Source organism: Penicillium brevicompactum (genome assembly GCF_028827555.1).
Source record: "Penicillium brevicompactum strain IBT 35665 chromosome Unknown utg000009l_segment0_segment0, whole genome shotgun sequence".
NCBI classification, from domain to species: domain Eukaryota; kingdom Fungi; phylum Ascomycota; class Eurotiomycetes; order Eurotiales; family Aspergillaceae; genus Penicillium; species Penicillium brevicompactum.
This window is the reverse complement of record NW_026623212.1, coordinates 2,365,743-2,392,500: the sequence shown is the minus strand read 5'-3', so window position 1 is coordinate 2,392,500 and position 26,758 is coordinate 2,365,743. Positions and strand designations below refer to the sequence as shown.

Sequence of the window (26,758 nt, the reverse complement as noted above, 5' to 3'; positions counted from 1 at the left end):
TCGGGCCCTGGGATGGGGCCCGGGGAAGCCCTGAGGGGCGGGGGGAGCGAGGTCGCCAGTTGGCGGCCGGGGGGGTGTTGGGAGGTGGCGATGGAGGGGGATTTCGGGGATGGACGGCGATGGGGGAATCGGGGCGCGGCGACGCGCGCAAAGAGGTATGGGTGTCGGCGGGCTCGAGCCCGGGGTGCGGCCGCGGCGGCGAGGGCGGGGGACCACTCGCCAGTTGGCGCCGGGGGCGAAGGGGGGCTGATCTCGCCAGTTGGCAGCGGGGGCGGGGACGAGGCCAACATTACATGTGGATTGGCATGTTATCAGGATGTCGGATGTACAATATATATCTGCAGGGCCTAATCCCTTCCTAACATGGGCCGACGGGTTACGCAGAGGATGGAAGTGAAGATATATATCCACATCGACAGCAGTTCATTGGCATGATGGATGTATATATATACTTGGGCATACAGATTCACACATCAGTAGGCAGGCGGGAAGGGAACAGTCTTGTCTATTCTATGATATTAGATCGTATATTTAAAAATACCCTTGAACCATATAATAAGGTTTTCTTTATATTTCCCTATGACAAATAATATTGATGCCTTAGGTAGATTAAACTAAGACCTAAGGCGAGCTGTTAAATGAATGGATCAGTGGTTAGGCGGATTGATGATAATTCATCTCTGGATCCCTCTAGCTTTCTCCATGGTCTTATTCGAAAAACGGGGTATTTAGTCTAAGGATAATAGGGATCCCATCTCATTCTAGTAAGAATCAGTCTTATATATAATAAGATAATGTTATTAAGATATCCCTTATCACTATTAATTTGTAACTTTATTATTATCTATTTATATTCCTCCTCTTATTAATAGACCTTGACAACTCCTATGGGACTTAAAAATTTTTAGTCCCAGTTCCTGGTCCTATTAGTCCTATGGGACTAAAGAAAATCTTAGTTCTAAAGCCCTAGTATCCCCATAGGACTTCTATAGGGGTAATGAGACTCCCATATGGTCCCATTAAATATATGTAAAAGGTTATACGTTGTCAGGTGTAATGCCTGTCAACTCGGTAAGAGGAAGGATAAGAATAGACGTCGATATGGTTACGAATCAATGATAAATAGGAGGGGATTCAATAGTATTGTCTTTATTGAATACAAGACTGATTCTTGATCAGAATCAGAGAGGAGCCTCGCTTCCCTCTTCTTAAATACCCGATCCCTCGAGGGAGCCATTAAGTCCTGTAGGCTATAGGAAGTCTTCGTCAACTCGTCATCGATTTGTATGACGTTTTGATCCTTTTCGGTAGTCTCCCAATCCATAAGCTCCGAACCCCTGAATGAGTTCTCATTGCCTGGAATATCAGGCATCCATTGTCACGGAAAAGTATGGAGAAGAACCCCGTTACAATATACAACTAAACCTGGCAGTGACCCGCGGGTGACCCTCATGACCCTCGGACCGCCCCGCCACTAGAGCGCTTCGAGGGTCCAACCTTCCGACCCTGAGGGTAGTCCACCTAGAGGTTAGACCCTCGGTGGGTGAACCTCAGGGTCACCCGCGGGTCCACAAACAGGACAAACAGACAAATCTCGTGACATGCATAATTTATGTAGATTTGCCTTATATTTTTGAGTATCTCAATCACAGTGACTGAACTTCTTTAAGGAATATTTTATAATCATATAATGTTCTAAGATTATAGAAGCTTTTTAAGTACAATTTTAATTCTAGTTTCTATCCACTACATATCTATCAAGCCTTCTTAATATCTTTCGAACTTTTCTAGATAATCGAGAAAGAGGAAGTCCACTATCTTTATCGATATTATTCTCTAGATTAGATTGTATCTTATTATCTTTACTTAGTGAGCTACTTCTTTGTCTTCTTTCGAGAATAGAATTTAGAGATAGTTATAAAATAGATAATAATTAGATTTGTTTAATCATATCTTTCTTAGTATTACTAATTAGTTTAAATAAGGTAGTATCTATACTACTTATCTCTATTAAAACTACGATCTATTAAGAAATTAAATATTCCTAGAGAATTAATCACTAGTTCTTTTATAAATTAAATCTTATTATATATATAAATATTATAATATCCTAAATTATCTTTAGCTTTAGTAAACCTCGTTGATAATAACAAACATTGTATATAAAGTTAAATAGCTGCTTTATATCTATACTAATAGCTAGAATAGATATAATATCACAAATAATATTTGTAAGAATAGGCTATTTGTATTAGCTATCTTTTTAAAAAGCACAAGATAATAAATACTATAATATTAGATTTATATAAAAGTTAATTAGATATAATAAATAAAGATAGATATTAAGATTAACTAATATCTAGATATTAAGTTAGCTTATCTTTATTTAATATATTAAATTATAGAGAGTTATTTAACTTTAATATAAGTTTAAACTTAAATATTCTAACTTTTAATAATAAACTATTTAATGATAACTGACTTTATCTAATATTAAGTTATTTTTTGTAGAGTTTAACTTAGATTTTAAGATTATCTCTATAAATATCTTTTTAGAAGTTTTAATAGGATCTTTAGATTCTTATTCTTTTATAAAAAAGAATTAAAGCTTTTAAAATAGAGACAAAATTATATTAATAGTATAAAGATATTTATTAATACTATTTCTATCTTTATAATATTTTAAAAGTTTTTTTAATATAGTTTTAAATATAGATTATATAAGTTATTTTTAAGGAACTTTCTTTTGTTTTAATATAGTAATTACACGTTTAAAATAATTAAAAAAGTGATTATATATTATAAAAATAAAATAAATACTTAAATCTTTAGTCTATAATATAAAACTAGTAGACCTAAAAAATAGCTTAAAAATAAAAAACAGATATTCAATCTATCTCTATTCTCCTAGACTTAGTATAAAATAAAGCTACTTATACTATAAATAAAAGATATTAAAGACTAATTATAGCCTCTTTACTTATTAAAATATTAGAAATATTGAGTTCTATTATATTCTTATATCCTAGATTAGAATAAGTTTAGACTTTTAATCTTAAAGGATATAAAATATATCTTAACGTTATAAGCTTATATTAATATAAATAGTAAGACTATAAATCTAGATTAACAATTAATATATAAAAATTATATTAAAAAATCAGATTATTTTATCTTATTAAGAATATCTATAATCTTATACTTTCTTTAATATACATGTAACACTCTTATATAATTATTAGATTAATTTAGTTTAGTAGTATTATTACTTAAAGATATTTTTATCTTTCCAAATAAATCTATAAGACTTATTTAAATAATATAAATAATATATAATACATAGATAATAGTAGAATTAATGCTTGATTAAACAATTTTTACTAAGTCATTTACAGTCTAAACTAATATTATATTATTTGAGATATTATTAATAGTAATTATAAATACTCGATTAAGAATATTATACTTTTATAATATTTAAATAATAACTTTATTAAGATTTATACTAAAATAAGTGTCAAAGAATAACTCAAAGTTAAAGAGAACCTTTTAATACTTTTATTTTTCATCTAAAGAGTAGCTTATAATTACTATAAATATTTATTAAAATAGTAATATCTAATAATCTAATATAAGAGAGAGCTTTATCTTTAGTAAGAGATTTTAAAATAGTCTCTCTTAGTATTTAGTAACAAATCTTTTTAGCCGTTTACGGATAATACGTTATAAAGGAATAATAGATATAATTAAAATAAGACGTATATATTTAATTATATTAGTAAACTTCTAATATTTAAGAAATAAAAATAAAAGATATAATATAATAATAAGATTTAATAACTTCTACTCTTAAATATCCTGTAAGAATATAAAAGTTAATATATTCAATATCTATATATAGATTAATAAAGAAGATAATATTAAGAAAAATAACATATAGTTATTTTAAATAAAGTCTTAATATTTAGTCTTCTTAATATAAATTTTATATAATTGACTCTCTTTTAATACTTATTTATAGATAAAATGCTTATATAAATAGCTATAAGATGATTAAAAACCTTTTAACACTATTTATATATCATATCTAGCTTCCTATCTTTTATATTTGCTACTTGATTAAAAGAGTTCCAATATTTAACTTAATAATATATATCCTAATTAATATACTTAGACTTTCCAAATTCTATCTAAAGCTACTATTCAACAAATTCCTTACTTATTATATCACTATATAAGACAAAGAAATTAATATAATCGAGATTGAATATTATAATAGAAAGAGACAAAGATAGATATTATAAAAGATTTAAAAAAACAAATTGAGAATTATTATATATTAATATCAAGATTTATTAACTATCTAATATATAAGAGATTATAAATAAAATATTATCTAAAACAAGATATTAAAGAATATCTAATAATACCCTTTTATAGTTTAAAGAAATATAAATATTAGAAAATTGTAATATACTTAATATAGATATATAATAGAAAAATAGTAAAAAGTAGATAACTTATAATTAATTATTTTCTCAAAGTTGAATATAAAAGACGTAAATATATAATTTACTAAGTTAATATATTATATTCTTAAATAAGCTATTATTATTAATTGATTTATTATAGATTACTTATAATAAATCTTAACAAACCTATAGATCACTTTTAATAAACCTTATAGACCCTCTATAAACCTTATTAACTTTCAACAAACCTTATAGATCTTCTATAAACCTTATTTTAACTCTTAGTAACCCTTTTAAACCCTTCACGAACCTTATTCTAATCTTTAATAAATCTTAGACCCCTAATAAATCTTTTAATTAATATAATATATATTATAGATATCTATTTCTACTCTATTATAGACTAATAACTTCTACTACCTATTATATCTCTTTTCTATAGTCATATAACGTAAAAGAAGTATAAAAGTAATAGAACTATTATCGAAAAACAATATTATTAAAATAATTTAAGACATTCCACAACTTTAATAGTCAAAAGTCGATGTTTATAGTCTAATAGACAAAACAGATATAAATAACAATATTTTATCAAGATAAGTAAGCAGTTTTATCCACCTACATTAGGTTTAGCACTAGAAATTTATGCATCCGAGGGTCGCTGCGAGTGATTGAGGGTCACCCGCATGCGACCCTCATGGACCACCCAGAGGGTCACTGCCAGGTCTAAATCTGCTCCTTTCTTACTCAATTAGGCATAGGAGAGTATCCAGTTGAGGTCAGGAATTCGAGGACCGGAAACTGATCGATCGCGACGAGAAGAAGGGGTTCTTGATCTTTTATCTTTTAGATCGAATTCGATAATGCTGATGTCTTCACACGCTGGATTCTTACCTTTACGGCTAGGCAAAAATGAGGCTCGGGCCGACATCTTATCTGATCTTCTTCTTACTACCAAAAGTGGAATCTGATTGGTTACTCAGTTGGCGCCAAGATAGGTATCCGCAGGCGTGTACTACTAAGCTAGTAAATAGAGATAAGATTTATTATTATATCAAGCTGGAAAAACAATAAAGAAAAATGAAATTTAAAGGTCCGAAACAACGATCACAATAAATCTGGAGAAAGGAGAGAGAGAGAGAGAGAGAGCTAAAACTGCCAGGATCGAGGTGTAGGCGCCTGACACGCGTGCACGTGATCCCACTTACGCTTACCCCGCACCTCCTACACCTACGCCGTAATCACGTGACCCAAAGTCCACCGATTCTGACAGTAGTCTTTAGATATTTTTATATTATTAATATACTATAATAAGACAGTTTATATTATTATTATTGGAAGTTATTGAATATAGATACTCTAAAATCTTTTTATAATGTTTATATATAATCTTTAGTATATTGTCTATATTATATATAATCTAATAATAGTTTTATTAAATCTCTATATAATGTGCTAAGTCTTATTTAAATTTACCTCTCTAACTAAAATCGATTTAAAGTTACTAGTCTATCTATTTAGTATATACTATTTGATTGTAAAGAATAAATATTTTTTTTTGATCGAGATTAATATATTAAAGGGAGGAAGGAATTGAAGGTGGTTTAATTAGTCGTTAAAGATATTTATTAATAGTAGAATTAGTTAAAGAGAGAGTAGATAGTTAAGCTAATATAAATAACAAATTATTAGCCTTTTTATTATAAAAGGAAAACACAAAATTAGAGTACTAGTTTTAAAATATAATCTATGTCAGGATCGCTGGACTTTGGTGCTGGACCTGGATGCCTGGGTGCCTGGCGGTCTGCTTGGCGGGGCAGGCTTCGGTGAGGTCACGTGATCTGTCACGTGCACAGGAGGATGGGAGACCCCATTACATAGATCCTGACAGCTCTCTCTCTCTCCTTTCCTTCCTCAGTTCTATTATCGTCGTTTCTTGGACTATAAAAGCGATCTTTTTCTTTTGTGCTTTGCCTGCCTGACAATCTAATTAAGATTTAAAGAATTAATATTAAGTAAAGTAAACAAAAGAGCACGTTTATTATTTACAGTTAAGAATAGTTAGAAGAGATTAGAAATAATAGATTAACTAGGACTAAAGACTATTTTCTTGTTAATTAGTTTATAGAGTATATAATAAATAGATATTAGTATATAATCTAGAAAAAAACTAGTGAAAACCCAAGAAACCTAATAAAATCATCAGAAAATCTAATAAAAGCTTAATTCCCATATTATTTCTCAAAAATTCTCAAAAATATTTCACACAAACTTCTCAACTTCAATTAAAAGCTTTATAACTAAAGGGATCTAGAGTATATATAATAATTTCTAAACTTTTCAAGGCTGAATTTATCTTCAAACTTTTTTTTAATTAATAAAATTCAGAAAAAAAAGGATATTCTACTATATTTTTTTCTAGTTTTATACTATGTAAAATCTACACTAACACTATATATTGTAAATATATATTTCTATAATCTGTATATTATAATTCTTAGAATATCAAATTAAGTACAATTTTAATAGGAATTGTAGATACCAAAAGGTAATTAATACTAAACCAAGCTATTTATCCTCATAAAGAATTATTTTTCACAAAGTTTCATTACTTCTGCTACTAAATATCGAAGTCTGTCTTGATGTGACCAAAACAATAGAAAATTACAGTATTCAATCCAGATGGGTAAAGCACTTTATACAGTGAGTTATGCAAAAGTTGGGTCCAGTTGGGTTTTTATTGGGTTATCTGGGGCACCGGCAGTTGGGTCCGGTGCTGGGTCGGGACCTTCGACCCATTTCCGGGTCGTGCGGAAGTCTACATGAGATACGCAATTACGCGCGCTACCAAATGGTGCTACGTATTGGTATGATAATGGTAAATTGGGGTAGATAGATTGCAAAAGATTGATAAAATTGGAAGAAATGCGTGATCGGAAGAACTCTGTGGCGGATCCATATGGCCGAAGGTCATGTGGGTCCGCAGGAAGCGAAGCTGGAAGGAACAGACAGATATGTATGGCGCTGTATCCCTGCATTAGCCACCGCCACATCCACCACCGCATCCTCCGCCGCCACACCCTCCCCCGCTGGACCCTCCGCCGCCACATCCACCCCCGGCGCCAGCGCCCCCGGATCCGGATCCACCCCCACCGCACCCTCCTCCATCGTACCCTCCTCCTCCTCCTCCTCCTCCCCCTCCACCCCCGCCTCTCCCAGAATACCTTGTGTAGCTACGCGGTGGGCTATATGTATCCGCCCAGGTCTGGATGTACGCACTCCCGCCGTTCCCTGTATCCACAATGGGATGCACACAAGATTGCACCTCTGACGGCACGATCGAGCACCACGACCCGTCATACCGCTCCTCCTGGTTCAGCTGCTCCTTCCAAATCGCGTCTGTTTCTAAGGCCATCTCGAGCACAAGCCGCTTCACCAGGAGCCGCCTTGCCTTATGCACCTCCACCCATCCCATATAGTCCGGCCTCGGCTCCCGCGCCATCTCATGCTCGAGACTCTCCACCTCGCGCCGCTTGTGTATAGACTCCTCCACCAGCGACCGGCGCTTATCTTCTAGCTTCCGCAGTCGCTCCTTTTGCGACCGGCGGTAGTAACGCAGTTCGAGTAGCCGCAATGTCGGCTTGACGGACTCTTTCGCTGTCGCTACGTTCGCGACCGCCGCGTTGAGCGCGCTCACCGCCGCATGTGTGTCGCGTATGCTGGCCTGCATGGTTGCGAGACGTTCGGTTTTCTCGTCGATCTCTCTCTTGATATATTGATGGCTGTCGTCGTACGCGGTCAGTTTGGCCACCATGGCCTCCCCTTTCTGGTTACACGTGGCTTTACATCGTTCGATCTCGGCCTTCTTGACCGTACTTTCCGGGTCAAAGTAGGACTCGCCGTATCGCTTTGCCCAGAGGCGCGCTGTGTCGTCCTCCCCCGTGGAGCGCGTCATCGTGCAGATGGTATCGACGTGGTCAATATGTCGCCCCACTTGTGTCTTACAGTATTTGCCGTACGCGAGTGGTGAGAGCTGGTGAGTGTGCCAGAGGAGATCGATGTCGAGCGTCGGGACAAGAGTACATTTGACATCTTTCATGAGCTGCAGGAATTTGATGTAGCGGGAGGTATGGTCTGGAATTAGCCCTGGAACCGGAGTCAAGGCCAAAATTCGGTCCACAAGACCTTGCTTGCCAAATTGTCGTTGAGGTCTGTTCCATAGGTCAAAAACAGGGAACCCAAACATCGCACGGGAGGATTCAAGTAGGGTTTCACGGTTGGTCTCTCTGTTAGAGAACGTCGTCTTGCAACCTGGACAGATGAGCCTGGCTCGGCCAACCCGGTATTCAGACCATTCAGTCATTCGGATGACATGTGTCTTCTTCTTGCAGTGCTTCGAGCCACACCTATACCCGTGGATGTCCGTGGCATTCTCAGCAGTGATGTATGCGTGGTCTCCAGCAGGAGTGAACTCGACAATCTGATAAGGGATATTGGGATACCAACGCATCCATACACGTTGACTTGCATCATCTGTATTGATTGCACACATTCTTGCAAGAGGAAATTCGATCTCTGCTAACCAAAGAGTCCCGTAACTTGAGTCGATCATGGCGTCGCTGTGGAATTTGAATGGCGAAAGGAGATGGCCATAGAATATGATCGCTACGTCCCTGTCAAATGATGTTAGTACATACCCCGATGGCCCAAATGAGGAATGACAGCGCGGGAATTAGGATTATCACACCATGGTGGGAGCGGCCACTGATCCTTGGGTGCTTTTTCGCCATAATATGCGATCCACCTGACTAACATATCAAGGTACCTCGCGTACCGGACCTCAGCGCTCATAAGGAGACATTGCACTCTCCATTTACCCTCTTGTTCCTGGCCTGAAACGCCAGGTGGAGGGAGCGGGTAACTATCCGCGTCCCTACCGGGGTTCTTCGCATCCTCTAAGATGCGCTTGAACTTTCGCATGATCGTGAGATGGTCCTGGACAAGATCAGACGGGGCTAACATCACCTGAGCACCAGACAAGTAAACCAAGAGTAATGACGCACCTTAACACGCTTTCTTGAGCTAAACTCGGGGCTGAGCGGGAGAGTCACTGGTGAAGGCTCCATGTCTCAAGGTTGCACTGCACCCCTTTCAGCGGTCGCGAGGGAAGATGTGAGGACCGTAGATGTAGGAGAAGATCAATGTGGGGTGACGAGGTATTAGTGGTGTTCTATACGAGCATGCGCCACACTGCTCCGGCTACTCTTCGTAAAGACCTGGGCACGGATGGAGTACTTCGTATAATTCTGATGAACCATTCCCAGAATAGAAAGAGAACCTACTCCACACGAGGCCGCCTCCAGGGCGCATCGGTAATGCGCTTGTTATTGTTCTCTTCAACATAATCAATTATCACCCAACCAAGAAGCCAAAATCAGCTGACAGTCGAAGATCGAAACAAAAGTCCAGTGACACGCTCGTGCGCTCGAAAAGCTGATGTTTCGTTTCGACTCATATAATTCGGGAACACGCGATATGCTTTAGATTCCCGCATACACATTTATCAGCAGGGCCGATGACAATCGATCTCCGGAGATATCTGGGAAGCAAGGGACGACGCATGGGGCTTTGAGTGAGTCCAGGATCAAAGGCTACTGCGGGGATCCACACACTCAGCACGGTTCAAGCCAATGAAACCAAAGAACCCATCCGCAATGCCTGCAAGCCGTGCTGCCGTGGGACTGTCTCAAGACAGATCTACGGAGTATGCCTAGAATGCTTGGACGAGGAGAGACGGAGCACTGAAAGCCAGCTCATGTGACGTATGGCCTTCTGTGCTGTCTGTACTCTTCAATGGGCCGTTCTGTGACTAACTTTCTCTCAAAAGCATTCTCCCATGAGCTAAGCCTTCTCGAAAGAAATCTCTTTTTTTCTGCCTTCCAAGTCACCCTTCCTCTTAAAACCATTTACCTGGCAGTGATGCATTGTCAATGTCCTCTCATTTCACACCATACAGGATACTCCTCATAGTTCCATCATATGTACAAGATCAATCTTTCATCCCAGCACCACTTCTATTAGAATTCTTTCGGGGCTCCATATGTCTTGTCTGTGTCATGCTCTTGGTACAAATCCCAGTATTTGCATGGTACAAAACTCATCAGTTTCCTTGATAAACTACCGTTTTTGCCATGTATCCCTTTGTGCTCCGGAAAGGGCTTTCACATGCTGGGCTGCTTGTAACGGGGTTCTTCTCCATACTTCCCCGTGACAATGGATGCCTGATATTCCAGGCAATAAGAACTCATGCCTCAGGGGTTCGGAGCTCATGGATCGAGAGACTACCGAAAAGGATCAAAACGTCATACAAATCGATGACGAATCGACGCAGACTTCCTACAGCTCACAAGACTTAATGGCTCCCTCGATGGATGGGGTATTTAAAAGAGAGAAGCGAGGCTCCTCTCTGATTCTAATCAAGAATCAGTCTTGTATAAAAAGACAATACGATAGAATCCCCTCCTATTTACTATTGATTCATAACCGTATCGACGTCTATTCTTATCCTTCCTTTTACCAAGTTAACAGACATTACACCTGACAACGTATAACCTTCACAATTTCTAATTCTTCCATTTTCAACTCCCTGAAAGGAAGGAATATACAGACGCGATCGATCGGACTAGTTAAAGAGGATCCTATTCAGCAAGAGATACAAGAACAACAAAGAATGGAGTCTGTTCTAGCTATCGAAACTGAAGAAATCCCCACTACAAAGACGGGAATCGATACCAAATCAATACCAATTCGACCAGAAGACATTCCTGAGAAAACACAACACATATTAGCCCAAAATACCCACTACAAAGAACTCACAGCTGCTACTAAAAACTTGAAGAAAGCAAAAGATACTTACAAAGCCACAAAGAGACAGCAAGAGCGTTAAACAACTTTTTCGAACGACCCAAACTCGTCTTTATCAGAATCCAATAAAAGCAAATTTAGCAACGATTCGTCTCAAAGACGACCCTAAAACTAATAATAGAAAAAAGAGATTAAACAATATATCGATACTTTTAAAGAACATTTTAGTATTTCCCAAAAAGAGATCTAGATCTTTAACCTCAAAAATCTCTTCCTAGAAACACCAAACAAATATATTTCTAACAAACAAAAGATACTTGTAGCAACAAATTTCCTATATACCAAATATAGAAACAAATAGAAAGTCCACCGCAAACAACAACTTAAATTAGCTCAAAATTAAGGCTTATTTACTACTTAAACATTATCACTTCTTAATAATACTTTCAACCTAAAATCTAAGATTATCAGCAATCTTAAAGCAACTAAACAATAAGATTATTAAAGCCCAATAGAGTTTCTTTCTTATCTAGAATCATTAAAAAAACATCTCCTAACAAAAAAAAAGGAAATCTTAGCTTATAAACTATTTAGTAAACTTCAAAAATCCCTACAAAATAGGATCATTAAAAACCAAAAGAGATCTAAACTTCTTAAGACCCAGAACGAAATATCAAAAATAATAGAGACTTTTTAGCATATTTTACATCAAGACAAATCAAAAGAGAAATAAAAACAAACTAATACTAATTTAGAATCTTAATATACTTTAACAAAACAAAAAAGCTTTAGAAACAATTTTAGAAACTATCATAACAAAAAGACTTTATATCTTTAAAATAACCTCAAAATTAAAGAAAAAGCTAACTAGATAAAAAAAAACATTAAGAATAAATCATTTAATAAAAGAAACTAGCCTAAATTAAAAATAAAATACACCAAATATAATTATATAAATCACGAAACAAAAAATTACTTTATAAAAACTAAAATATAAAAAATTATATCTTAGAAAAGCACTAATAAATCAAAAAAAATTAAAAAAACAAAATAGACCCTAATACTTTATCTTTTTATCCCTAAATTAAAATAACAATTAGACTTTATATCTTAATCTTAATTAATAATATTCATACTAATATAAATCTTAACATATATATAAAAGTCAATCTAATTAATAAAGAATTTACACAAAAATATTAACTCTCTTATATCCTATTCAAATCTCCTTTCTTAACTAGAATTATTTTAAAATATATACAAACTAAAGATATATATTAGATTTCCTTTACTATAATAGATTTAAGAGACACTACTAAAACGTTTAAACAAGCCTATATTATAATTAACAAAGATCCTTATTTAAAAGGATCTCTAGTATTTCTATCAAAAACAACTTTCAACAATCTCAATATTTATTTAAAACTAAAAATATCCTTATAATAATCTAAAAATAAAGATTTTAAACTATTACAATCTCATTAGTTTACAAAAGTAGTAAAAAATAAAATAATAATTTTCGCAATCTTAAAACTTCTAAAAGAAATCTAGTTTCTAGATAAAAAGGAATTAAAATTATCTAACCTAGATAATATTCTTTTAAAACTAGAGACGTTTTATGACATATTTAACCACGATAAAGCAAGATTACTTTCAAAAGTAAAAAAACTTAAACTATACCATTAAAATTAAAAACAATAGAACTATATCGTACAGATCTATTTACCCTCTTTCACAAAACGAACTTTAAATATTACATATATATATTATTAATAATTTAAAGAAAGAAAAGATCTAATTATCTAAAAGCCTTACTAAAATACTAGTCCTCTTTATTTCTAAAAAAAATAGAGGACTAAAACTTTACGTCGATTATCGAAAACTTAATTATATATCAGTCAAGAATTAATATCCTCTCTCTCTAATATCAAAAATTTTAAACAGAGTTACAAGATTAAAATATTTCTCTAAGATCGATATCAAAGATACCTATTATTAAATTCGACTTTGTAAAAGAGATAAATAGAAGACAATATTTCATATCTAATATAGCTATTTTAAATATATAGTTATGCTATTTAGATTATATAATATCTTAGCAATCTTCTAAAGTTATATTAATAATACTTTAGACGAATTAGTAAATACAATTTGTATCATATATCTTAACGATATCCTAATATTCACAAAGACCTATAATTTATATATAAAAGCCCTTCAAAATATTTTTAAAAGATTTCAACGTTTTAAACTATATATAAAACTATTTAAATACCAATTTTATTATAGGAAAGTTAAATTTCTAGACTTTATCTTAACTCTAAATAAGATTAAAATAGACAATATAAGAATAGAAACAATTCAAAACTAAAAAAAACTAACTACACTCTAAGAAATACAACTTTTCTTAAGATTCTACAACTTCTACTATCAGTTTATTAAATATTATTTACTTATTACACTCCCTCTTATCTTAATAATAAAAAGATTTAAAAATAAAAAGAAACCAAGACCTATATAACTATCACCTAAAAAAAAAAGATACATTTCAAACCTTAAAAAACATCTTTTTATCAGTAGACCTTTTTTACCATTTTAATCTAATACAACAAATTTATATTAAAATAGATATATCTAAATTCGATATATCAAGTATTATATCACAGCTAAATAATAATAATATCTAATATCCAATAACATTCTAGTCACAAAAATTCACTAGACTAGAATTAAACTACACAACCCTAGACTAAAAACTCTTTACTATTATACATTTCTTTAAATATTAGAGACAATATTTAGATAAATACTAATATCTCGTTAAAGTACTATCAAATCACGCTAATCTACAAACTTTTATATCCCAAACTAAACTTATAAGACGATAAGCTTATTAATATATATATCTAATACCCTTTAAATTTATTATTAAATATAGATTAAAGAAGACAAACCTTATAGATAGGTTATCAAGAATCCTAAATTCTAAAGAAATTAATCCAGGCTTAAAGCTTATAGACACAATTTAAAAATATTTCAACACTAAATCCCTCAAAGACCTAGTTCAAATCAAAAAAACAACTATCCTAAATTTAGACTATCTAAATACAAATAAAATTAATATTACTATAGATACAAAGGACTAAAAAGCCCAGTCTAATTCAATTAAGATAACCAAATAAAAAAATAAAAGCCTAGATATCTAATTTTAATATGAATCTATAGATTACAGTTATAAAGATATATCTATAGATATAAATAGCTAACAAGCCTAATCTAATTCAACTAAGATAACCAAATAAAAGAATCTCTATAAAAATCTAGATATCTAGCAAAAACCTTTAAATACTATAAAAGCAAGGATCCAAATTATTCAATCAAAAACGAACAAGGATCTAGTTAAATAGATCATATATTTATAATATAATGATATAGAGATTTGCTATAAAAAAAAAGATGAAAAAAGGTTAAATAAAAGATAGACTATTTAGATATCTAGATTTTTTATCTATTGTAGATATATATATATATCTTATAAAGAAGATCTTTATATAAAACTACTATAAATATACCATAATAACCCTACTACAAGTTATTTTAACTAATCTAAGATTAAAAAACTACTAAAACGATATTATTATTAAATAGAAATACTTAATAACGTTAAAAAATATATCTAAATTTATAAAATCTATTAGATAATAAAAACGCCTCAATATAAACTATATAAGAAATTATAACTATTACCTCTACTAAAAAGATTTTTTATAAAAGTTTTAATAGATTTTATCATTAGTCTTCTCTCAACAATTTAAAACTAAAAGATTGTTAACACTATTTTGATTATTGTTAATAGGTTTTTAAAATAGTATATATTTATCTCTATTTCGACTATTATAAATACTATAAAGCTTACAATATTATTTTATAATATAATTAAGCTTTTTTATAGTTTCCTTAACGAAATCGTTTCTAATAAAGATATTATATTTATAAGCCAATTCTTTACAAAACTTTATTATCTAACTAAAATATATAATCGCTTTTCAACAATCTTTTACCTCTAAACTAATAAATAAACTAAACGAATAAACTAGATTATTAAAATATATTTACAATATTTTATTAGGATTGAGAATAAAAGATAGCTAGCTTTACTAAAAATAGCCTAATTCATTTATAATAATAGTCAAAACTCTACAATCAAAGCATCCCTATTTTATATCCTTCTTGGATATAATCCAAATTTCTAGATTCACGAACAAGATATTTATACTAAGAAGAAGGCGCCAAATACAGCTAAAAGGATCCAGAAACTACATATTCTACAAAAAGAGCTATAGAAATAATAGCAATCTACCATTAATTTATAAAAATCCCACTATAACAAGAAATATACACTAAAAACCTTTAAAAAAGACGAATTTATAGGACTCTTAATAAAAAACCTATACTTAAAAGACAGGAAACTAGTACCTAAATTTATTAAGCTATTCTATATCCTCGAATACGTCAGAAAACAAACTTATCGATTAGCTCTTCTTAAATAATACGTATTACTCTATAACGTTTTCTCAATCTAATTTCTAAAACAATAGAACCCCTAAATAGGGGTCAAATTAACCATACCTATATCTAAGCTCGAAGATAAAGATAAATAGGAAATTAAGAAAATTAAAGATTATCATAATTTCAATAGAGAGCTATATTACTTATTAAAATAGCAAGGATAGCCTACTAAATATAATTAATAGATATCAAAAAATTAAATAAATACCCTAAATTTAATCAACTCCTATAAAAATAGACTACAAAGAAAGTGATTTATTCAAATAAATCTTATTTCTAATTTAAATTAACCTTACTTTAAAGACTCTCACTTCAAACCAATCTTACTTTAATACCAATTCAGCCTTATTTTATAAACGAAACACTTATATACAAAAAAGAGGAGTATAGCGAGACTATAAAAACAAATTCTTATTGCTCTAACAACCTTTCTCTTCTTCAACCTCATAATATCAATTTAACAACAAATCAATTTTAATACTCGAATAAGATCAAGACTTTAATATTTAGATAAGATTAAAATAAGATAGATTTAATCTTAAATCTAAAACAAACCTATTTGACTAGCCCATTTATAATACAATAAAAATCGTAAAAATCTTAAATAATAATTAAAATAATAAAAATCTTTATTTTACTTTGCAAATCTTATAATCGCAATCTATCACTAATTCAACCTCTATAAATAATAGAATCAAATCACTCTTTTTTTCTTCCTTCTTTATCATATCTTCAAGATTAACAGCGAGATAGCTATCAACTATTTTCTAAACTTTAAATAAACTAGAAAGATAAGGAATATAAAAGATTATCTTCTTTTAATTTATAGATTTACAAGATAATCCATAACACAACTTATTATTCGAAAGCAATTAAGACCCTTTATAAAAGGACTCTTTAAATATCCTATATTATGTCTACCTCTATTAAAAAGCTAGAATAGAAATGATTTAAAAGCGATTAAAACCCTTTATAAATTAATAATCTAGAAAGATATACTATCTTAGATCTCTTGAATAAAAACATCAAAAGCAACCTTTTATACTAGTACCTCTAGATCGAGAGTGATTCTAGATATAGCGATATTATCAGACTCCAATTGTCTAGTAATATCTTAATAATATTCGTAGAAAAGGAGATAAAGAGATCTTTTAAACTTAGATTTCACCAAACTCCAAAATTGGAACCTAATATTACTAGAAAAAAGTCTAGATAAATACTTATCATATTAAAACTAAATAGTAGTCTTACTATCACGAGTAAAAAATATCTCAAAAGTAGGTATCCAAGTAACAACCTAGCGATTATATCTATAGAGATTAGGCTAAAACGATACTAATCTGTTAGCAAATCATCTCTAGCCCAAAAAAAAGATAACTTATCGCATCGAAAATATCCTTCTTTTCTTTAAATAGGATTCCCTTACAATAAATACTACGATACTGCGTATATATTAACTTAAAATCTTGAATAAGATCCTTTATAATTATATGTAGATCTCTAAGGAGATTATCGTCTTAGTAAGATTAGTCTGTACTATTACTAATACCTTCTCAAAAGATATCCTCAATCCATTTAATAAGATCGATTAGATCCTAAATATCTTCTAAAACACTCTTAAGAGGAGGAAGACAGTTATCATTGCATCAATTACATAAAATAGAAATATAAGTAAAACTATATTTAATTTTAACGAGAATAAGATCCTTGAGTACCACGTTAAAATCTTTAATCGAATAATGTAAACATATTAAACACTAGTTATACTAAACAATTACAAGACGAACATAAGATTAAAAAGGAAATCTATTCTTCCAAGGCTTAGCTATAATCGATTCAATACTAAAACGAGGATAATACCGAAACAAAAAAGATAAGAAAAGGACTAAAAATGAGAAGATAATAGTTAAAAAGAAGAGGATTTCACTTATTTTATACTATATAATCTCAAAAAGATAAATCTCACAAAGGATCTATTCTTGTCGAGAGATATTATAACAACAAAAGAAAAAGACTCGATATATCCTAACAACGACAAAAAAATCTTAAAACAAGATCTTAATAAATCGCGAATAAGGACATCCATATAGAAAAGGGGGAGAAAATTGTAACAGGATTCTTCTCCATACTTTCCTGTGACAATAGATACCTGATATTCCAGATAATAAGAATTCATACCTTAAGGGTTCGGAACTCATAGATTAGGAAGACTACCGAAAAGGGTCCAAACGTCATACAAATCAATGACGAGTTGACGTAGACTTCCTACAGCTCACAAGACTTAATGGCTCCCTCGATGGATGGGGTATTTAAGAGAGAGAAGTGAGGCTCCTCTCTAATTCTAATTAAGAATCAGTCTTGTATAAAAAGATAATACGATAGAATCCCCTCCTATTTACTATTAATTCGTAACCGTATCAACATCTATTCTTATCCTTCCTTTTACCAAGTTGACAGGCATTACACCTGACAACATATAACCTTCACAATTAATCGAGAAACTAATATAGCAAGTATCAAAGATTCGCTATTTTATTAAATTGGATATTCGATAAGGGTTCTATAGGATTAGGATATATCTTGATAGCAAGGATCTAATATTATTTCGGTCGAGATATAACATGTATAAATATAAAGTGATACTATTTAGTATAATAAATAGCCTTATATCTTTTTAGCGCTATATTAATAATATTCTAGGAAAAGATTATTTAGATAATTTTGTGACTATTTATATTAATAATATCCTTATCTTTAATAAGACTCTTAAAGAATATATATAGCACGTTTGAATTATTTTAGAGCACTTATAAGTCGGCGGTTTATAAGTAAATCTTGGGAAATACAAGTTCCATAAATAAAAGACTAAGTTCCTAGACTATATTATTAGAATTTATAGTATTTCTATAGACTAGTTAAAATTATTTATTATATAGAAATAAAAACTTCTAACGATTATTAAATAGATAAAATTATTTCTTAATTTTTGTAATTTCTATAAATATTTTATATAAAATTTTAGTTAGATTATCAAGTTATTAATAAATCTTACAAGATAAATAACTTTATAGAACTAAAGCAATACTTACTAGGAGATATTTAATAAGCTAAAGTATTTAATAATAATAGTATCTATTCTTACTTACTATAGACTAAAGATAGAGATCAAAATTGAGATAGATATTTTAAAAAGGGTTATAGATAGTATCCTTTTTTAGAAGATTAAAGATTATTAATATCTCATGGCTTTTCTATCTAATATAATAACAGATATAGAATACAAATATAAGATCTATAATTATAAGTTTCTTACTATTGTCTATACGTTAAAAAAGTAGGTATTAAAGCTAATCGACCTTTAGTAAAAAGAGTCTTTTAAAATATACACAGATTATTATACTTTATAATAGTTTCGTATAAAATAGTAATTAAATTATTACTAGATTTAATAGAATTAGCTACTCGAGGATTATAAATTAGAGATCTAGTTTTAGGTTAGAAAACTTAATAGTACTATAAACACTTTCTTTTGTAAAGACTTATCTAAGAAAAGATAATTTAAAAAGTCGATTTTATTACTTAAAAGATTTTAGTAGCATAATATCTATAACGACGAATAGTAGGAGGTCTAGATAGCCTCGATCGAGAACGAAGATAAAGATAATATTGTAAAATACATAAAATATAATAACTAGATAAATAAAGATCTTAAAAAATTTCAAGAATTAGTTTATAATAGATATAACTATTAGACTTTTAGAAATAACCTTTTATTACATGACGATAGACTAGTTATAATTAACAATGATAACTTAAAGGCTCGTTTATTAGACAAGATATATCGATTGTTAGTAAGTGCTTATCTAGATATAAAGAAAACAATAGATTTACTTTTTTTTTAATACTATTAGCTAGAGATAGTACAAGATATTTAACGATATATCGAAAACTGTTAAGTCTACTAGTAAATAAAGATATAAAGAAATAGACCTTCTAGCTTATTATAACCTTTTCTAGTATCGCAGTATTTCTGATAAAATATAATAATAGATTTCTACTCGCTTTTAAAGGATTAATATAACTTTAATAATATAATAGTAATTATTTATTACTTATCGAAATAATTAGTTTCTATTTTATACAAGAAGATAGTAGACGTAAAATAGATAATAAGACTATTTATAAATCACGTTATCTAGTAAACTAGGTTACTAGACTCAATAGTTTTTAATCAAAAACTATAGTTCATATTAGTTTTCTAGACTAAGTTTTATCATATTTTATAAATAAAAAGAAAACTTTCTATAGCTTATTATCCATAGATAGACAGATAGACTAAAAATATCAATTAGTTTATCGTATAGCAATTGTATCCTTATATTAGTTATTATTAAAATAATTAGTTAGAATAGCTTCTAATTATCAATTTAATAACTACTTTACTTCTATCTATATCTATTAAAAAGTCCCCTTTTTTTATTAAATGAGATTATGAGTCTTATATATCGTTCGATTAGACTGATTTAATATTGTAAAGGTAACTAGATTTTTATATAGCACAGGAGTTTATATAATAGATAGAAGTAGTATAGGACTCAATATAGGAGAAGATAACGAGTGTATAATTAGTATAAAAGAAATAAATGAATCGATAATATCAAGAAGTTATCTTTGACATTAGAGATTATATTTACGTTACTATAAAGAGTCTAAAATAGAAACGATTTAGTAGAAAGTTATCTAATAAAAGTGCAAGGTTGTTTTTGATTACTAACAAAATTAGTTATTCTTTTAAGCTACTGCTTCCCCTTAAGTTTAACATCTATCTAGTCTTCATCTTCAAGAAGCTATACCACATAAACTGTCCTGATTATTTGCTATTATCTAGATAGCTTTCTAACCCTTCTTCGTTAATTAAAATCGCTAAATATAATAAATAAGAGATAGAGGAGGTTCTCAATATACGTTTACAATATAACAGGTTATAATATAAGCTAAAATAGACTAGAGGGGATCCTGACGAGATATAATACCCAGCTAGGAACGTCCAATATGCTTCTTAACATATAAAAGACTTCCACGACTGTTATTTTAAGAAGCTAGGCCTTTTGAGATGTCTAGATAAGTGGATTCGGGCTGTCTTGAACGAAGAAGAAGACGATAAAGGAGCGTCTAATCATCTAGAGGATGACCTATTGGCGACGAGAGATGGCGATTGACATATTATTAGCAAAACTCACTCTATTTCCTCTTTAGGACGTCATGTGACCACGTGCCCTGCAAGCTCAAGGGGCTGAGCTTAGGTTTTGTCGGGGGGTAGTGTTAGGTAGACCTTGACAAAACCCGACTTGGGTCCAACTTTCAGAACCTAACCCAACCTGCAGGTCCAAAAGTTAAACCTATACCTAACCTGCAGGTTACCCACGGGTTGGGTTTCGGGTTCTTAGCAAACCCGTGCTAGCCCAGAGCTAGTATAAATCGCCTAGAAAGGAAGATCTTGGCGTGCATAACTTGATGATTACTTACAATTAATTACTATTCTTTACACATATTTAGTTATAACTAAATAATTCTTACTTTTAGAGTAGTTAATTACTTGAAATATTATAAAATGATTATATTTATAGGATCTATATAAGAAGTTGCTATTATTTTACTAATTAAATTTACAAAATCAGATAATAGTAATATAGAAATCCTATATTTGTATGTTTTAGCTATATCTATAATAGAAATATATATCTAAATATTACAATCTCTCTTTATATACTATAAATTATGGTTTCCTCTAAACTTTTAGTCTAATTCTTTGAATTTGGATATTTTTATTATTTTAATGAAGTAAATAATACTTAGATTTATTAAAAATCATTATAGACAATAAGATTTCCACAATCTTTATATCCAAATCAATATTTAAAGATTTAGATCAAAGGACTTAGAAGAATTAAGACTTAAAGATAGTTATATGGGTAACTTACGGGTTACCCATGGGTCCTATGGGTTACCTGTGGGTTACCCGCGGGTTTTCTAGATTACTCGTTTAATAAGCTAATTATAATGATAGTATCTATTTATTGTAGATCTAGAAATAATAGATTATTTTAAGCAAGAATTAATTTAGGGTTAAATTGATCCCTCTTTATGGAGTAGTAGTACTCTAGTACTATAGGTATATAGTTCTTTTCTATTAAGATAATTACAATCTTCTATCTTATATTGTCCATTTTTATATTCTTTCTAATTATATTTATAATATTATAATAAGAAAGCTAAGTCTTTTAATTATTTAATATATATACCTTATTGTTATTTGATATTGATAGAGTTGACTCTTTGTAGACTATCTCTTTAGACGATATCTCGATTCCTTTTAATTTATACTATCTAACGCTATTAATAGTATCTAATCTAAATGAGAGTATCTTTTAATGATCTTGTCTTCTTTTTCTAGAGTCTCTATCTTTAATTGAATAATATATATCCAATTGAATAAGATTCTATTTTATTTATTTAATTGATATAATAGATAAATAAGAAGAATTTATTTAGTAGTAGTTGTAGACTGGATTTGAACAACGAAGAAGGATCTATTAGAATATATGTTATTTATTAGTAGTCTGGTAACATTTTTTTAAAGTGGTAGATAGAAAGATAGGCGCTCTAAAAGTTAAGTATTTAAAATACAAGGCTCTACTTGATTATCTAGATTTAGACAATGGTACTTTTATGATAAGTAAGTATATTCGAAAAGGTGAATGCTAGTGGATATTTAAAGGCCTAGATATTAAGTAATTTATTTAATTAGTATAGTATTAGTCTTATATCTTTTTTTAGTTATATAAAGCTAATTTATATCTAGAATAGAAGTTTATTTTAAATAGTTACAGCTATTATATAAGAGAGCTAGGAAGATATTTAAATTAGATTTCTTATAGACTCTAATCTTCTCTAGAAGCTTTTAAAATATCCTAGCTTCTGTGACCTGATTTTAATAGCTCAATATATAACCTTGAGACTAGATCTCTTTTATTTATAAATCGCTTAATATCGAGTGACTGCAGAGATTGCTTCTCGCTAGGAAGAGGTTTTAAAGTCTCTTCTAATAGGAGTTAAAATATCTTTTGCTTTTGATTACTAGACTTCCTTATTTATAGATATATTTATAGCTATTATTGTCTATTTTTTAGATTAGAATTGGGAGTATCGGGAGGTCTTGTTTAGTTTTGAGTCTATCTTTAGATCATATACTGATATGAATTTAAGTATAGTAGTAATAGATATCCTCTAGAAATATAAGTTAATAGATTGAGTACTTACAGTAACAATTAATAATATATCTAATAATATTATATTTCTAGAGAAGCTCTAGGACTATATTAAACTTTTTAAATTAGATGATAATGCTATAGTTATTTATATCTTATATCTTGTATATGTGATCCAACTAAGTCTGAAAAGTCTTCTTAAAGAGATAAAGATTACCTTTAACAATAATATAACCGAGAAAATCTAGAAACAAGGTAACACTACTTGCCCTCGAGATCGAAAAAGTGATATTATTGATACACTTAAAAAGATTTAGATTCTAAAATCTGATTCTAAATTATATACTAATATACCTTTTAGATCTAAAAGCTTATTATTTATATAAATAGTAGCTTACAATACTAGGAATAATTCTTTAAGTTATAATCCAATTCATCAAAGCTTATTTTTATTTAGGATATACACATCTAATAGAATTTAATATTTCTGATACTATATTACACAAAAAGCTTCGACCGATCTTTAATTAATATTATCTTCAAGAGAATCTTACCAATCTTATACTTGATCAAGAGCATTAATACTAGATTAATTATCTATTATAGATTATACAACCTTTTTTCAAATTTATAACTATATTTTCAAAGTTAAAAGATATCACTATTTACTCTATATTTAGTATCTATAATACACTTTTTGACTATTTGGAGAAATTAATTAATTAGCTTTGAAGAAAGAAAGTTCTTTGGAAGAAAATAATGCTTAAAGTTTTGGAAGCTTTTAAGTAGAAACTTGGGGATTATTACTATAATATTGAAGAGATTTATAGTGATCTATTTGTAATTGTAACTATTCTTGCTTTACAATATAAACTCTAGTTTTTTAGTAGCTAGGTAGAGGATGGGATTGATTATTCAAAGTGATATTAAAAAAGCCTTCGAACTTTTCTTACATTATATTAGCAGTGGCTACAAAAGAGACTAGGAAAGATATCTATTTAGTCTGATCTTGTTGAGGATATTGATGTAGATCTTGATTTAATAATTAGCTCTAGATGTCAAACTAAAAAAGAGAATAATAAGTTTATATAATATATCTAGCTTACTATGTACCTTCTTTCTATTGAAATTCAATATTACTAATATATATTAGGATTGGTAAAATTAAAGAGTATTCGTTAATAGTAGAAGGAGTATAAGACTGAATTTCTAGCTCTTGTAAGTCTTGCTTATAATGTTTTTATAATCTCTGCAATTGGTGCTGGGATTGAGCGTCTATTTAACTTAGCTCGTGATATCTACTATTATCGACGTGATTTATTGAATGCAAATATTATTAAAGATCTTATACTCTGGAAGCATGCTACTAAGTTCGAGGTTGAGTTTACTAAACTTGTGCTTCATAATGCATATTTGACTAAGCAGGATATATAGGCAAGGTAGAAGGAGAAGGATCAACCTCTCCAGAAATTGATAGAGCTTATTAGTAAGGATGAAGAGGGGGAGAATGAATCTATAGAGCTTCTAGAGAGACATCTAACTGTTATTATTAAGTAGAGCTCTACATACAGGGAAGAAGATAAAGAGATTGTTGAACCACCTCTTCCTCTGCAATCCTAACAATAGATAAGGAGAACCCGCAAACGAATTAGAAGAGATGATTTCATAGAGTATTAGTTGATATTCAGAATTAGCAGTGCTTTGTTAAAACCTCAATCTGATTCTAAATTTCCAATCATTAAATGATCCTAACATCTTTTATTTGATGTGTAAACAAAATACATAAAAATACAGTTGAATTGTGCATAATTTATGTATTTCCTGTTTGTCTTGTTTGACCAACCCGTTTTACCCGCATAACCCGGCGGGTTTCAAAACTGGAACCGTGACCCAACCCGCGGGTCGGGTTGGTGACCCGTAAACCCGTTTCTTGGCGGGTTTTGGGCAACCCGTAACGGGTAACCCGCGGGTTGTGTCGAGGTCTAGTGTTAGGAAGTGATAGGACTGTGATTCGAACCCATGACCTTGGGACCAGATCCCTGCACCAGGAAGAGACGGGAGCCCAACATGCGTCTGCTCCAGGCAGCACCCCCATTTATATAGATCCTGCTAGCTCTCTCTCTCTCCCTCTCCTTTCTTCCTCAGTTCTATTATCGTCGTTTCTTGGACCATAAAAGCGATCTTTTTCTTTTGTGCTTTGCCTGCCTAACACTTCATATAATAAAATCATCAATTGACTTGACCAGCCATCTCCATTTCTGTACAAAATTTATTCAAGAAACGCATATTGCCGTTTGTTTGCTTCGATAATAGCTATGATTAAATTATTTTCTTTGACCAACCCTGTCAAGAGAGAACCAGCACAGCTGGCTTGTTTAGGTATCGCTGAATCTGGAAACCTTATTTTCTTTCCTTTTATGTAATTTTAGATCTAATTTTTTTACATAGGTACGCTGATCATTTACAATGATGATGATGATGATTTTATTACCTCGACCCCTCGCGAACGATAACATGAGTTCATTCGGAATTATACCCTAGCCACCTTCTCTAAGCAAATTCACTATCTTATCTCGAAATGGCTTGGTATGACCAATCTGACAGATTTACCCTGGCTGGGTGTACCTTGAATTCAGAACCCACAGAGAAAAAAGTGGTGGGTGGGACACCCACATACTTGTCCAGTGTCGCTTGGCATAGATCAAGAGTAAAGTCGGGAACCGCCTTCATGAGTCTGGAATCAATCACCGGAAACAACCCTTTTCGAAGATTCGGCAAGTTGTCAACTATCACTTCAATGGCAAGTTGCCTTAGCTGCTGATAGTCGGCATGTGTCGAATAGAGTTCCTCAATCGTATCCGCAAAGGTTGCTCTTTTGGGATTATCCATAATAGATGCAAGAAATTGCGCCTTTGCTTTGGTTTTCAAATCACTGATCATGAAATAATCTGCTTCGCCATACATGCGCACATGAAAGTAGCATGAATGACAGTCAGCCAATTTATCGACGATTGGCTCCAACTCAACACCTTGCTCGAATAGTTCCTCTGCGGGGTTTTCGTCAGTCGGGGCCGGTTTATTTTCTACCGCTGATCCATCCACCAGACCCTCCGTAGTCTCAGTAGCCGTCACAGCGGCTTCATTAAAAAGCTCCGTCATTTCCGTGGTATGAATATGCATACCAGATCCTTCGGATGACGAGTCCAGCACTAGCCCATTCTCAACCCTTGTATTTATCTCTTGTCGTTCAGCACCCTCCGTGCCAGGGTGCATCGGTGTTGTTGCGAGGCGTTCGAGGGTGTAATCTCCGGTGTACAGAAATTCTAGCACTTTCTCGATGAGAATCGGGCTTCTTTCATCCAGATAAAGTTGCCCTTCGATTTCCTAGCAGCGAACAGCACTTGTCAGACTCAATTCACAAGAAACTCAAAGGTCTGATTTGTCTCACCTTAAACCCGCCATAAAAAGCACAGTGGAAATACTTTAATCTTAGACAAACGACAAGTCTATAAGCCAAGAAAGCCTCACCCTTGCACATTATTATCAAATCACTGTAGCTTGAGTTAAGATGTAAGCTTATTTGAC

The 26,758-nt window shown here is 31.4% G+C and overlaps 3 protein-coding genes across 3 annotated transcripts in view; all 3 read right to left on the bottom strand.

Moving 5' to 3' along the window:
• N7506_012334 (uncharacterized protein) overlaps positions 1-290 on the bottom strand; it is a gene marked incomplete at both ends in the record, with an annotated part of 1,238 nt that extends 948 nt beyond the window's left edge. Inside the window, one exon of the mRNA XM_056961625.1 lies at positions 1-290. This exon is cut by the window's left edge and continues 62 nt beyond it. Coding sequence (XP_056806159.1) covers positions 1-290 — 290 coding nt within the window.
• A 7,152-nt stretch (positions 291-7,442) lies between these two features.
• Positions 7,443-9,598, bottom strand: N7506_012333 (uncharacterized protein; the record flags this gene model as incomplete). The annotated part of the gene is made up of 4 exons (XM_056961624.1): positions 7,443-7,682; positions 7,798-9,137; positions 9,170-9,467; positions 9,536-9,598. 4 exons carry the CDS (start codon positions 9,596-9,598, stop codon positions 7,443-7,445), a joined length of 1,941 nt encoding a protein of 646 aa, XP_056806158.1.
• A 16,143-nt stretch (positions 9,599-25,741) lies between these two features.
• On the bottom strand, positions 25,742-26,446 carry N7506_012332 (uncharacterized protein; the record flags this gene model as incomplete). The annotated part of the gene is made up of 1 exon (XM_056961623.1): positions 25,742-26,446. The coding sequence occupies one exon, from the start codon at positions 26,444-26,446 to the stop codon at positions 25,742-25,744; it is 705 nt and encodes a 234-aa protein (XP_056806157.1).
• Positions 26,447-26,758: the final 312 nt, after the last annotated feature.